Source organism: Nicotiana sylvestris, chromosome 2, assembly GCF_000393655.2.
Source record: "Nicotiana sylvestris chromosome 2, ASM39365v2, whole genome shotgun sequence".
NCBI lineage: Eukaryota > Viridiplantae > Streptophyta > Magnoliopsida > Solanales > Solanaceae > Nicotiana > Nicotiana sylvestris.
Window position 1 is genome coordinate 13,814,101 of NC_091058.1, and position 13,926 is coordinate 13,828,026.

The 13,926-nt window shown below is 38.0% G+C and overlaps 1 protein-coding gene across 1 annotated transcript; it reads right to left on the reverse strand.

The window, feature by feature from the left end:
• Positions 1 to 654: 654 nt before the first annotated feature.
• On the reverse strand, positions 655 to 13,186 carry LOC104232392 (uncharacterized). The gene is made up of 2 exons (XM_070163321.1): positions 12,392 to 13,186; positions 655 to 723 (listed from the first exon to the last, which is right to left on the reverse strand). The coding sequence occupies exons 1-2, from the start codon at positions 13,184 to 13,186 to the stop codon at positions 655 to 657; spliced, it is 864 nt and encodes a 287-aa protein (XP_070019422.1).
• Positions 13,187 to 13,926: the final 740 nt, after the last annotated feature.

Genomic DNA, 13,926 nt, shown 5'->3' on the forward strand with positions numbered 1-13,926 from the left:
CGAAATTATGCTAACCCTTTTCAATTGAGGAATTCTTCAACAAAATAATCTAATTAGACATACGATATAATAAATTACTCCTCCATCCTAGTTTATGTGATGCAATTTGACTAGGCTCGGAGTTTAAGAAAGAAATACTTCCGAAATTTGTAGTCTAAAATAAGTCGTAGATATTTGTGTAGCTATATATCATCTCATTAAGGGTAAAATGGTAGGTTTAAAATTAAATTATTTCTAACTATTATAAGGTATCATTCTTTTTTATACAAACTAAAAAGAAAAGTGCATCACATAAATAGGGACAGACAAAGTTCGTTTTTACAAGCAGTTCCAGATCTGCCACTTCATAGTAAGATAGATCGATAACATTTACTAAAAAAATATCTGCAAAACCTTGTACACAGGCTTGATAGCTGCATCCATGATACTTGAAACTAATTCAACCGAATTCAACCAAGTGAAAAGTATTCTAACCAAATAATCTTACAACTAAAATTACTATGCATACTTTTAGATGTGAGAGAATATAGACTTGGTTTATTACCGATAAATAGACTTAACAGTCATTTGGACATATAAGCATAAGCTTATAGACAATCCAGAGTACCTCATATAGTAATAAGGAGGCATCACTTTCTTAGAACTCAGTGATACTTATGATTTCTCATCTCCGAATTTCCACCATTCTCCCTCTTCTGCAACTACTTCACGTAGGGCCTGAAACTGAAAGATAATGAAACTAACAGGTTTAAATCTCACATAGGGCTAAATAACCAAAAGAAAACACATAAAATTTCTATCAAATGAGTACATAAGTTTCTGTACCCATTTCAATATTCAGGTAGTAGTCTCATATGTTCCAACATGCTTGACTTTCCTATTTCTAAAACTCAAACTAAATGACTTTGACTGATATGTTAAAATGAATGTTTTTGTCATATGAACATGAGGATAACTACAACTATATATTTTCTAAATATAAAAAAATGCTAGTAACATGTTAAACAATTGCTTTAAATGATTTAGTTATGAAAATTAGACAAATTTAGAGTATATTTATTTTTCAAATTTAACAGTGAAGTGACCAATTTCATTCCAAGTTTACACTGGAAAATACTATTTTTGTTGAAAAACTGTAAAGAAAGAAATTTACTAATTTTCAAACATCCATCTTCTAGAAAAGACTTTTATGAGAAAGAAACATTACCACAAGGAAATCTAGTTTACCTTACAATAATGTCATGGTAACATAAAAGGAAAATTGCTCCAACAACAATCTTCGTGAAATACCAATTGTAATCGATATACAAATGATTCACCATCACTGCTTTATTTTTGTCTGGGGAAAAAGAAGCAAATTCTCCTACAATAAAATGAAGGTAATTATTGGTATATAAACTGTACTTACCATGACCAAATTAAATGCATATTTGGCTTGTATCTATTAATTTTGAAGTTTATTTGTGACTTCTATATTTTAGAACGGCCATCAACAACAAGAAATCAATACCTAAAGAAAAAGAGATAGAAATAGAGAGAGATTACCAAGTGATATTGGCTGGTGTAGTGAGAGAGACGACAATGCGAGAGATGAATCAAGAAACCCTAGTTCTTCTATGGCTTACCATGGCATAGAAGAATCCTTTGGGAAATTATGGGTGAATATTTTTACCAAATATTTGGAGGGAGGTCAAAACTTAAAATAAGTACCATGTTGTGCACATTTTTTGCTGGCCATTATTTTGATTTTCCGCTAAACAAGCATAATTTCCCCGCAAATGTTCAAATGCCGGTAATAATTGCCTGTGGATAGGGGTGTTCATAAAAATCCGAAAACCCGAACCAAACCAAACTGACCAAAAACTGACTGGCATTCTTGGTGACCAACCTCTGATACGTCGCCCATATATTCTTTAGTCCGAATGGCATGACCTTATCGCAGTATGTTCCATGGTGAGTGATGAAAATGGTTTTATCCTGGTCTTCTTCTTCCATGAGGATCTGGTTGTAGCCCGAGTAGGCATCTAAGAATCTCAGCAACTCATGTCCTGTTATTGCATTGATGAGCTGGTCGATGTGTGGCAGTGGAAATGAGTCTTTTGGGCATGCCTTGTTTAGGTCCGTGAAATCTACACACATCTGCCACTTTCCGTTTTTTTTCACCATGACCACATTGGTGACCTACTGAGGATATTTTGACTCTCGGACGGAGCCATTTGCGAATAGCTTATCGACTTCTTCGCTGACGTCTTCGTTGATCGAGGCATTGAACTTCCTTCTTATTTGTCGTACTAGCGGGTATAGGGGGTCGACATTTAGCTTGGGTGTGGTGATATGCTTTGGGATACCTGGCATATCTGCATGGGAGAAGGCATACAGATCGGCATGGTTAGTCAAGAATTTATGAAACTTACCTGGTTCCGAGAGGTTGTGCCCGATATAAGCCTTTTTTGTGCTGTCATTGCTGTCTAGTAGGACGGGATCAAGATTTTCTATCGTCGACTCGGATGCTTCCACGATGTCGGGGTCCTTGATAACGTCTGTCCGTACATCAAGTTTGGATCCCGACATCACTGATTGCTATGCTTCCGCATTTGCCCCTTTGAGTTGCTGGGTGTGGGCGCAATTTTCGGTGATGCGATAGCATTCTTGTGCGGTACATTGCTCGCCTCGAATGTTGAATACTCCATATGGGGTAGGAAACTTGATCTCTTGATAAAGAATGGAAGGGACCGCTCGTATGACATGTATCCACGGGCACCCTATGATGGCATTATAGGTTGTTTCTTGGTCCATGACGTGAAACGTTGTTTCCAGGGTGACTCCTCCTGCTAGGACGGGTAGCATTATCTCTCCAGAAGTCTGTTTCACTACATTATTAAAACCTGTCAGTGTTATGCAGCGCGATATTATTTTGTCTTCGAGTATCATCTATGTCACGACCCAAACCGATGAGCCGCGATGGGCACCCCGTACCTTACTTTACCGAGTACAAACATAATGTATATTTCTTATTACATTGTTATATACGTGTGACATATGGGCCTAATAGGCTAACATAATCATTTATAACCCAAACATAGGCCGACAGGGCCGTACAATCTTTCACGTACACGACATATGTCTACAAGCCTTTAAGAGTACCTAAGTGTCACAAAGGTTAGGACAGAGTCCCGCCATACCAAACAATAGACGTATAAATCATACTAACCAAATACGCAACTCCGAAGCAAATGGAGCGCAACAACATTTTCCGCTGAGCTGATAGCCTACTTGGGGGGCTCTCGACATGTCTATCAGGACCTGCGGGCATGAAACGCAGCGTCCACAGGCAAAAGGGACGTCAGTACGAATAATGTACCGAGTATGTAAGGCGTGTAAATAAGTACATAAGAGACATGGAAGAAATATGGAGTACATGACTCAACCTGTAAGTCTGCATAACTTCATAAATCATAAATTACTTTTAGTGTCATGCATATGCGTATGAATGTCATGTCATGCATAGGTACATGTTTCATAACAACATCAGCCTCTGAGGGCATCCCATCATATCATATAGACCACTGTGGGCAAAATCATCATCGTATACCAGCTGATCAGGTGGGGTGCGTATATAACGCCATAACCTTTCCCATATCCCATATACATATATATACATACATATATACGCATATATAACGCCGTTTAAATACATACATATATATATGCGTATATAACGCCATTTGAATACATACCCATATATGCGTATATAACGTCGTTTGAATCATATTTCAGCCACTGTGGGCAACATCATCATCATATACCAGCTGATCAGGTGGTGGTGCGTATATAATGCCGTAACCTTTTCTCATATCCCATATACATATATATACATATATATATATATGCGTATATAACGCCGTCCGAGTCATGAGTCAATGTACATGTATAAATGCATGAAATGCATATGAAATACAATAACAAAATCTCTCGATACGTCATAAGACCATTATATCTCTTAATAATATCATAACATTATTTTACGTGTATTCTGAGACCCATGAACCGACGATAGAATAATAAGACATATGGAGATTCAAGAACATAGGCACTTTTAAAATTGCTATGAATAGAATCATATATGGAATTTATGTATTTGCACGTTTCGTTCATATCGTACGGATCATGCCAAAAGAATAGAAGGGATAACCTTAACATACCTTATCGTTAACATATTTAGCCCAAAACCGAGCCATGACTTCGTCATGAGGATCCGTCAAAAGAAATGGATTCAGTGGCCATGTCTTGTCGACGTATTCACGATGACCAGGGATTCACAAACTGACTTTTTACGAAGGATTAGCACAGGAAGTTTTCTCGTGAATTGGATTGTATTTCAGAAGCAAAGGACTTTTGTTGGACATGTCTTCTTCTATGTATTCATTAAGTCATTCCTTTTAGCTTTAGTGCCAAAATTACTTTGTATGTGGAAAAAAACCGGAAAGGAGTTCTTATTAACTTCACTGTTTCCGTTTTAAAAGGTGGAATTCAGTGGAAAATTGAAGGGTGAAAATCTTACTTGTTGTAGTATTTTTGTAATTACTTAGGAAAGGAATGGTTGTTTTCTAAAAGCAAGAAAAAATACGTTTTCCATACATTATGCTTCCTCCATAACAAATCATTAGCCAAATGAGACAACAAAAGTCTTTAGTCAAATGAGATAAAGTACTTATCTCTTTAAAAGTTGCCATCTTGCAAATTAATTAATGAGTCACTTTCCTTCATTTCTCTTCTTGCCACGTGATGTTCTTACCAATCATTTTAGATAATTACTAATTTAACCATATAATTAAGAATTAACACAAATTACTTAAAATACCATTCACTTTTAATATACTTTATACACCTTACTATAATATACTTTAGTATCATGATTATGTAGTACCTTGTATTGTACTAGTCCATAAAGATCGAGTATTTTAGCTTGAGCCCTATTTTATCCCAACATGACAAGCTTGGTCGAAAGTTCACTTCCTTTGACTTGCTTCCTTCCCCTTTCACCTTTACGAATTTACTTATTACTTGTTTGAAATAGCATAATCCTTATAATTTCCAAATAATCTTTTTCTTGGACTGATGTCAGTTACCTTATGACAAATTCAACGCACAACACTACATGGTGCAACATCGTCGTAATGTAGTACTACGGGACGTGACATCTCACTTCCGGGCTCTCATTAATTTATTTATGGTGTATTTTACATGTACGAAAATATGGGGTGTAACATCATTCCCCCCTTTGGAACATTCGTCCTCGAATGTTGACTGATGCGCTTATCGTTCTTATATCCTATAGCTCTTGCGAATACTTTAGTAGTCCTTTTGCCATCTTGGCAACTGTTCTGTGAATAAGTCCAAAGGCCAGGGCATTCCTCCCTTGAGTCCTCTTTCCCACGTAATGACTTGTGATCGAATTCCTTCCACTCTTGTAACTGTTGCTACCTTCCATTATGCAGCTTCTACGATACTGACGTTGTAAGTATGCCTAATCTCGTCTCATACTTTATAACTTTTATCCATCCATTGTTGATTCACCTCAATTTCGATCCTTAATCTACCCCTGATAACTTAACCTTTTATGTAATATTGCCACTAGGATTCACATTTTATCAGGAAATATCTGAAATGATTAGATTGGTCCACCTGGGCGATACCCTGCTTTCATAACCGTATCTTCCGGCATCCCAATATGATTCACCTTGCGTGGGTATTTTAATCATGTCCAATTCATGAGATCCCTTTCTTTTATTTGTCAGATCGTTACTCAATCGAAGGCCCAAACGTTTTTTATAATAATTACACCCTCGTTCTATTAACAAGGCAGTATTCCATCTCTTCTGAATGTTACTAGCCTTATACTCCTTTGAGTTCATTCAGGTTATACTGAATTTTCTATAACTTAGAGAAATCATTAGCTCTCTTGTATTCATGGGCTTAATCCTGAGGACTTATCCATTTTTGCCACCTTCTCGTTTGCTATTTCTTATCCTTATTCTTGTTTTCCTAAAACTCTGTTGCTTTACCATACTTTAGCTTGGGACTTACACATATCTATTTATACTACTCGCAACCTTCCTTCAACTTGTTTACACCATATATTTCTTTATATTATTCTAGAACATCAAGCGGGACATCACATCGTCTCTAACTCTTCTTTACTTTCTTAAATAGGCCTCTCGATACCTAGAAACCATAGGCTAGAAGGTATGCCAACTGACGGCGCTGCTATCATTCCTGGATATTGAATCCCCGCACTGCTAGCCTTTTACCGAAGTATGGACTATTCACAAACTTCTGCATTTGAGTGTCTCGTATGTTGTTTACTTTCACCTTACTTACCTTAAAATCTCACACCATATCTTCTATCTCTTTCATGACCTCTCTTCCATATAGGTATAATTCACATCTATAACTTGAACATCCATCATAATACTTGCACCTTTTTACATGGTTCGGTGAGAGCTTCGTACTGACTTCTTACGAGGCCGGTACTCTTCTAACTGGCCTCATTGTAGAGCAGTTATAAAATATGGCTATTGTACCATCTCTCTTGCACCTCTGATTTTAAGAGCGATTCTGCAATGTTCTCAATCATGATGTCCATAATTTTCTAGGTGCAATAATCAGATTCCTGATTTACTTCGGTGATGTAATTCTTTAGTTCCCTCTTCCTTCTGATCAACCATTACATAGGCTTAAGCTATCTTCCGATCTGTGGCTCATGGTATCAGTTTCCTTAGCCTTTCATAGGCGTTATGGAATATCCATGATACAATCTTCTTAACAATTCAATCCTTTATCTATGACCTGGGCTCAATTCTTTCTTTTAACTTATATCAGAGTCTTTTATGGTTGTATGATTATCAACAAACATGCTGCCTGGATAATGCTCCAATATCTTGAGTGTATCCATAACGTGCTAATTCTGGATCATTGGTCGAATAATTCCTTTCGTTCCATCTTAGCTTTCTTTAAACGTGTGCAATTACTTTTCCTGGTCTTTCTGCCGCTTGTTGCGTCCATACTTAGCTTATCTTAGTGCCCACACTTGCCAGAGTTTTCATACAACTCATATGATCTCGAATATTACTTTTAATTCTTACTTCCTGTTCATTAGCCATGGTAGGTGCCACTTTCCTTTGGAATGCTTACAATGTTATTGCGAGATTGTTGTTACACGACCATTTCCTCTTTAGGTCGTTGTGCTTAGGTTGAAGCCTTCTTTCTTATCTCCTCAGCTAGTCTTTTGTTGTAGTATTTAGGGAGAACCCTTGACTCTCGTAAAGTTTTGAGCTTATTACGGACCTTTTTGATGTCCTTACTTGCTTGTAATCATCCGTAGTTGCTTACTTCCATGCCCTTGTGCATGTATGGTTGCTTCTGAACTAATATTTTGACTGCCCTCCCAGTGACACTTTCTTTTATTCCCGTAACACTCATACAACATATTTAACTACCCCGGCTCTTGTTTGAATATATCTCAAGTATTATAATGATATTCTTCGAGACTGAACTCTCCATGGTGTGTTCTACTATGTTTATCTTACACGATCTGATTACTCGTCTGTAACCTCCTCTTTAGCCATAATTGGGATCTTCTTGGCCAATTACTAACTACTCGTTTGCCCATTCTCATATCAATATTCCTTGTAATCTTTCTCGGTTTATTGACTTTGTCTTAAATTATGTCTCGCACTGGCTCTTTATTTATCCATAACATTCAGGGCAAGAACGCCACACTTCTTTTCCTTGACGTTGTGTTTGCATAATGTTTTAGGATCGTCGCCTATCTGTAGGCTTTGAATAGTGCACTCTTATTCCTTTCTTATTTTTATTGCATTCTTCCTTCACTATTTTGTAGCTACTAGAACCACTTAATTCTTACTTAACACCATATCACTCCATATTCCCCCCTTTAGGGGAGTACTAAGAGTTAAAGCCCCGATGATCTACCTATAGATGTTTTACCTCTTCATCTTTGGCATCGTTCCTCAAAATCAATGATCCTTACTCGCCTTGCGGCAATCCTTCTGTACCAAGTGACAAATTCCCTTACTTGCGAGGGTGACACTTGATGTAACTGGTACATATAGTCCTTTAAGCTTAACTTTGCTGACATTGCTTGCTTTAGGGAAGCGTCTCCCTGAATGAATATTTTCTGAATTCATCGTAAATCTTCTTCTGTGGTCCCTTCTATTACCGCCAGAACGAAATCTGAAATTCCCATGATGTCGAATATTTTTCATTTATTCAGTCCCTAATTTATATTTAGTTTATCTTGTTTACCAGTCCATACTGATTTCTGTTACTCTGAGGATTATCTCTCCTCTCTGGTAGTCGTGTTGGAGTCACGAACTTATTTCTCGAAATGAGGATATAACCTTATGGCCTATACTCTTTCGTTGTCTTAAGGCACATCACTTTTCATCTCTTCCTTCATTTAACTATAGGTTTTGTAATACCCTACCGTTTTTCATCCATGTATCACACCATATTCATAATGTTTCCTTATCTCTCTTCTCATTACTCTCCTAATATTTCTGCATATCCTTTTTCTTGTGAAAACTTCAATACGACATTCTTTCGCTTTTAGCTTCCCTTTGCTCCATCCAATGGCTCTTTGGATTGCTCAACATCCTTGCAAAACTAGGGATGAGAGCCACACTTAAGGTAATATTTATCCCATCCAGTCTTTCAGTGTCTATCTTTTGAATGCTAGTATTCACATCTAATCGTAATATTCTAGGGTGTACCATCTGGGTATCTCACAAGAACATCTATTGGCACATTTGTAAAACCCTTTCGAAATGCCAACAAATGAAAGTAATCCATTTCGCAATTTGGGTTACTTTAACTCCAGTCGGATCTTGATATCCCATCCTTCTCTTAACTATACCTGTTAGCCCCCATAGGGCATAACTGAAATGGGTGTGACCAATTGTACATACCTCTGATACTGTTGAATATAACTCAAAAAGCTTATGTTCCTCTGCCTCAATTATAAGCGTTGTTAACTTTCATTAACTGGGTACCTCGTATCCTTTATCACCTTGCTCCTTTTACTTGCTGAAACATGTACTTATATTCTTAATCTCTCATTGTCCTTTACCATAAAAATGGATATGCATTCTTACCTTAAAGCTTCTTATCAGGAAGCTTACAAATTTCAGTACATCCATGATCTGCTAAAGACCTCATATTTACTTATCGTAGGCATCATACAAAAATCCAATTCCTCTAACTCAGCTCTTCCATAACTATATCTCTTATTGATCATCTTTCTGAACGTAGGCATCGTTTTATTATGAATAAAAAAAATAGAATTTCAGAACTTGGATTCTTATAAGTGAGCTCTACCACACGATCTAGAGTAAGAAGAAAGAGTGACAATCCTAAATGCCCTGTAGCCTCCTGCTTATAAGTGTGGTGCACGACACACCCATAAACAAGACTCTACTAGACACGGCTTGTAGACTCCCTAGGACAGAACTGCTCTGATACCACTTTTGTCACGACCCAAACCGATGGGCCGCAACGGGCACCCCGTACCTTACTTGACCGAGTACAAACATAATGTATATTTCTTATTACATTGTTATATACGTGTGACATATGGGCCTAATAGGCTAACATAATCATTTATAACCCAAACATAGGCCGACAGGGCCGTACAATCTTTCACGTACACGACATATGTCTACAAGCCTCTAAAAGTACATAAGTGTCACAAAGGTCGGGACAGAGTCCCGCCATACCAAACAATAGACGTCTAAATCATACTAACCAAATACGCAATTCCGAAGCAAATGGAGCGCACCAACATCTTCCGCTGAGCTGATAGCCTACTTGGGGGGCTCTCGACATGTCTATCAGGACCTGCGGGCATGAAACGCAGCGTCCACAGGCAAAAGGGACGTCAGTACGAATAATGTACCGAGTATGTAAGGCGTGTAAATAAGTACATAAGAGACATGGAAGAAATATGGAGTACATGACTCAACCTGTAAGTCTGCATAACTTCATAAATCATAAATTACTTTTAGTGTCATGCATATGCGTATGAATGTCATGTCATGCATAGGTACATGTTTCATAACAACATCAGCCTCTGAGGGCATCCCATCATATCATATAGACCACTGTGGGCAAAATCATCATCGTATACCAGCTGATCAGGTGGGGGTACGTATATAACGCCATAACCTTTCCCATATCTCATATACATATATATACATACATATATACGCGTATATAATGCCGTTTGAATACATACATATATATATGCATATATAACGCCATTTGAATACATACCCATATATGCGTATATAACGTCGTTTGAATCATATTTCAGCCACTGTGGGCAACATCATCATCATATACCAGCTGATCAGGTGGTGGTGCATATATAATGCCGTAACCTTTTCCCATATCCCATATACATATATATACATACATATATACGCGTATATAACGCCGTCCGAGTCATGAGTCAATGTACATGTATAAATGCATGAAATGCATATGAAATACAATAACAAAATCTCTCGATACGTCATAAGACCATTATATATATCTTAATAATATCATAACATTATTTTACGTGTATTCTGAGACCCATGAACCGACGATGGAATAATAAGACATATGGAGATTCAAGAACATAGGCACTTTTAAAATTGCTATGAATAGAGTCATATATAGAATTTGTGTATTTGCACATTTCGTTCATATCGTACGGATCGTGCCAAAAGAATAGAAGGGATAGCCTTAACATACCTTATCATTAAAATATTTAGCCCAAAACCTAGCCATGACTCCTTCATGGGGATCAGTCAAAAGAAATGGATTCAGTGTCCATGTCTTGTCGACGTATTCACGATGACCAGGGATTCACAGACTGACTTTTTACGAAGGATTAGCACAGGAAGTTTTCTCGTGAATTGGATTGTATTTCAGAAGCAAAGGACTTTTGTTGGACATGTCTTCTTCTATGTATTCATAAGTCATTCCTTTTAGCTTTAGTGCCAAAATTACTTTGTATGTGAAAAAAAACGGAAAGGAGTTCTTATTAACTTCACTGTTTCCGTTTTAAAAGGTGGAATTCAGTGGAAAATTGAAGGGTGAAAATCTTACTTGTTGTAGTATTTTTGTAATTACTTAGGAAAGGAATGGTTGTTTTCTAAAATCAATAAAAATAACATTTTCCATACATTAGGCTTCCTCCATAACAAATCATTAGCCAAATGAGACAACAAAAGTCTTTAGTCAAATGAGATAAAGTACTTATCTCTTTAAAAGTTGCCATCTTGCAAATTAATTAATGAGTCACTTTCCTTCATTTCTCTTCTTGCCACGTGATGTTCTTACCAATCATTTTAGATAATTACTAATTTAACCATATAATTAAGAATTAACACAAATTACTTAAAATACCATTCACTTTTAATATACTTTATACACCTTACTATAATATACTTTAGTATCATGATTATGTAGTACCTTGTATTGTACTAGTCCATAAAGATCGAGTATTTTAGCTTGAGCCCTATTTTATCCCAACATGACAAGCTTGGACGAAAGTTCACTTCCTTTGACTTGCTTCCCCTTTCACCTTTACGAATTTACTTATTACTTGTTTGAAATAGCATAATCCTTATCATTTTCAAATAATCTTTTCCTTGGACTGATGTCAGTTACCTTATGACAAATTCAACGCACAACACTACATGGTGCAACATCGTCATAATGTAGTACTACGGGATGTGACATCTCACTTCCGTGCTCTCATTAATTTATTTATAGTGTATTTTACATGTACGAAAATATGGGGTGTAACAATCTATACGAGGACTCGAGGATGGATAATACACGCACCACTTCCATCATCTACCATTATTCTTTTTACATCAATATCTGCGATACATAAAGTGATAATAAGAGCATCGTAGTGAGGGAAGGACAAACCGTCGGCATCTGACTTATCGAAGATGATACTGTCTTTGAGGTCATCGTACCATTCATGGGTGATTGACCGTTTGAGTTTATGCATGGTGGTGAACTTGACATGATTGATTGTTGTGACATCACCTCCGCCGATGATCATCTGTATGGTGCGGGCGGGAGAAGACAATATTGGAGGCCCTTGGGGTTGTTAGCGTTCGCGGGCGAAGTTAGCCCATCCTCGATCACTCAGTAATTCTTTCAGGTGTCCTTGATTTAGCATTCGCACTACCTCATGTCGCAGTCCTATGCAATCTTCGATTTTGTGACCCCTTTCTTGGTGAAATTCGCAGAAAGCATTCGACTTCCGAGTGCTAGGGTCAGACCTTATCTTTTGTGGCCATTGTACCTTTGTACCAAGTTTCTCTAGTGCATTCACTATTTCTGAAGTAGAAACATAAAAATTGTGAGCAGATAGGAGCGGAGGCATACATTTGTCATGTCGATATGGAATTGTATGTCGAGAAGGAGCATTCATGTGCCACAGTGGAGGCAGGGCAGATGTCCTGATGTAGGGCTGATGCCTTTCTCGGTCGATACGGGGCCCCGACTGATCTCTTCGACCGTCGTTGCGATGATCTTTACTTGCTTCAGTTTGAACTGACATCAACCATTGAGTCGGACCATTAAGGTCATCCTCGTTGTCTCTTATCTCGGCGCAACATGCATTATGGATTTTTTCCCAAGTGGTTGGAGGATATTTCATGAGCCTGCTTAGCAATTTTCTGGTCGCTCTCGAACCATTTCTGTTTAATCCATTTTGGAAGGCTGCTACTGCCATTCCTTCTGACACATTTGGAAAGCTCATCCTCACCCTGTTGAACCGAGCTAGGAAGTCCCTAAGTCCATTGGCGTGCATCTGTCTCACGGCGAAGATGTCGTTTACCCTAGCTTCTGCCTTTTTGGCTCCTGCATGGGCGATGACAAATTTGTCTGTCATTTCCTCGAACTTTGCTATCGAACATGCCGGTAGTTGAGAGTACCACATCAAGGCTCCCCCTATTAGGGTTTCACCGAATTTCTTCAGTAGCACCGATGGTACCTGCTCTTTTGAAAGATCATTACCTTTTGTGGCTGTAACGTAGTGGATGATATGATCTTCTGGATCGGTAGTAACATCATATATCTTTAGGTAGAGAGGCATTTTGAAGGTCTTTGGAATGGCATAGGGGGCGCTTCTTCATTGTATGCTTGTTCAATGAATCGACCTACGTCTCGTTTTGGCAACAACTTTGGGGCGCCTGGTATTTTGTCAACCCTCTCTTGGTGTTCCTTCAGCTGGTCATGGAGTACCTTATTCTCATTTTCCATCGCCTCTATTTTCTTTAGAATCGTTACCTTCGTCAGCAACAACATGAGTGTTATCTATACGGGAATATCTCGCTCGCCAGCGATCATCGTGGCATCGATTTGTGCAATATCTCTGTCATCCCTTTGAGCGAGTTTGTTAAGTATGTTGTTCAGAGCACTTGTTAATCACTCTTCCAGTAGCCTTCTTACTACCGGTGATGCCTCACCTATTGTAGATGTGGAGGCTTCCTTCTCACGCGAAACGGTTACGCTTTCGTGTGGGAGAGGTGAAGCTTCTCCTCTAGGTGTGGTGTTTGGTGTTCCGTTTTCGTTATCTTCCCTGCTATCCTTGTTGATGGTATTCAGGAGATTGATTGAGACACCTACTATTGCTTTCAGCCTTGTATCTCCTTTCCCTGTCATTGTTAATTTGTGCAAAGCTAGGAAGAAGCGATTATCCCTTTCAAGGGTCTAGATAAAACTAAAATCTTAGCTAAAGAAATCCCCACAAACGGCGCCAAATTATTTGACCCAAAAGATATTGAAATCTTTCCGATTAAGTCAATTAATAGAGATAAAGAGGTAATCTCAGCT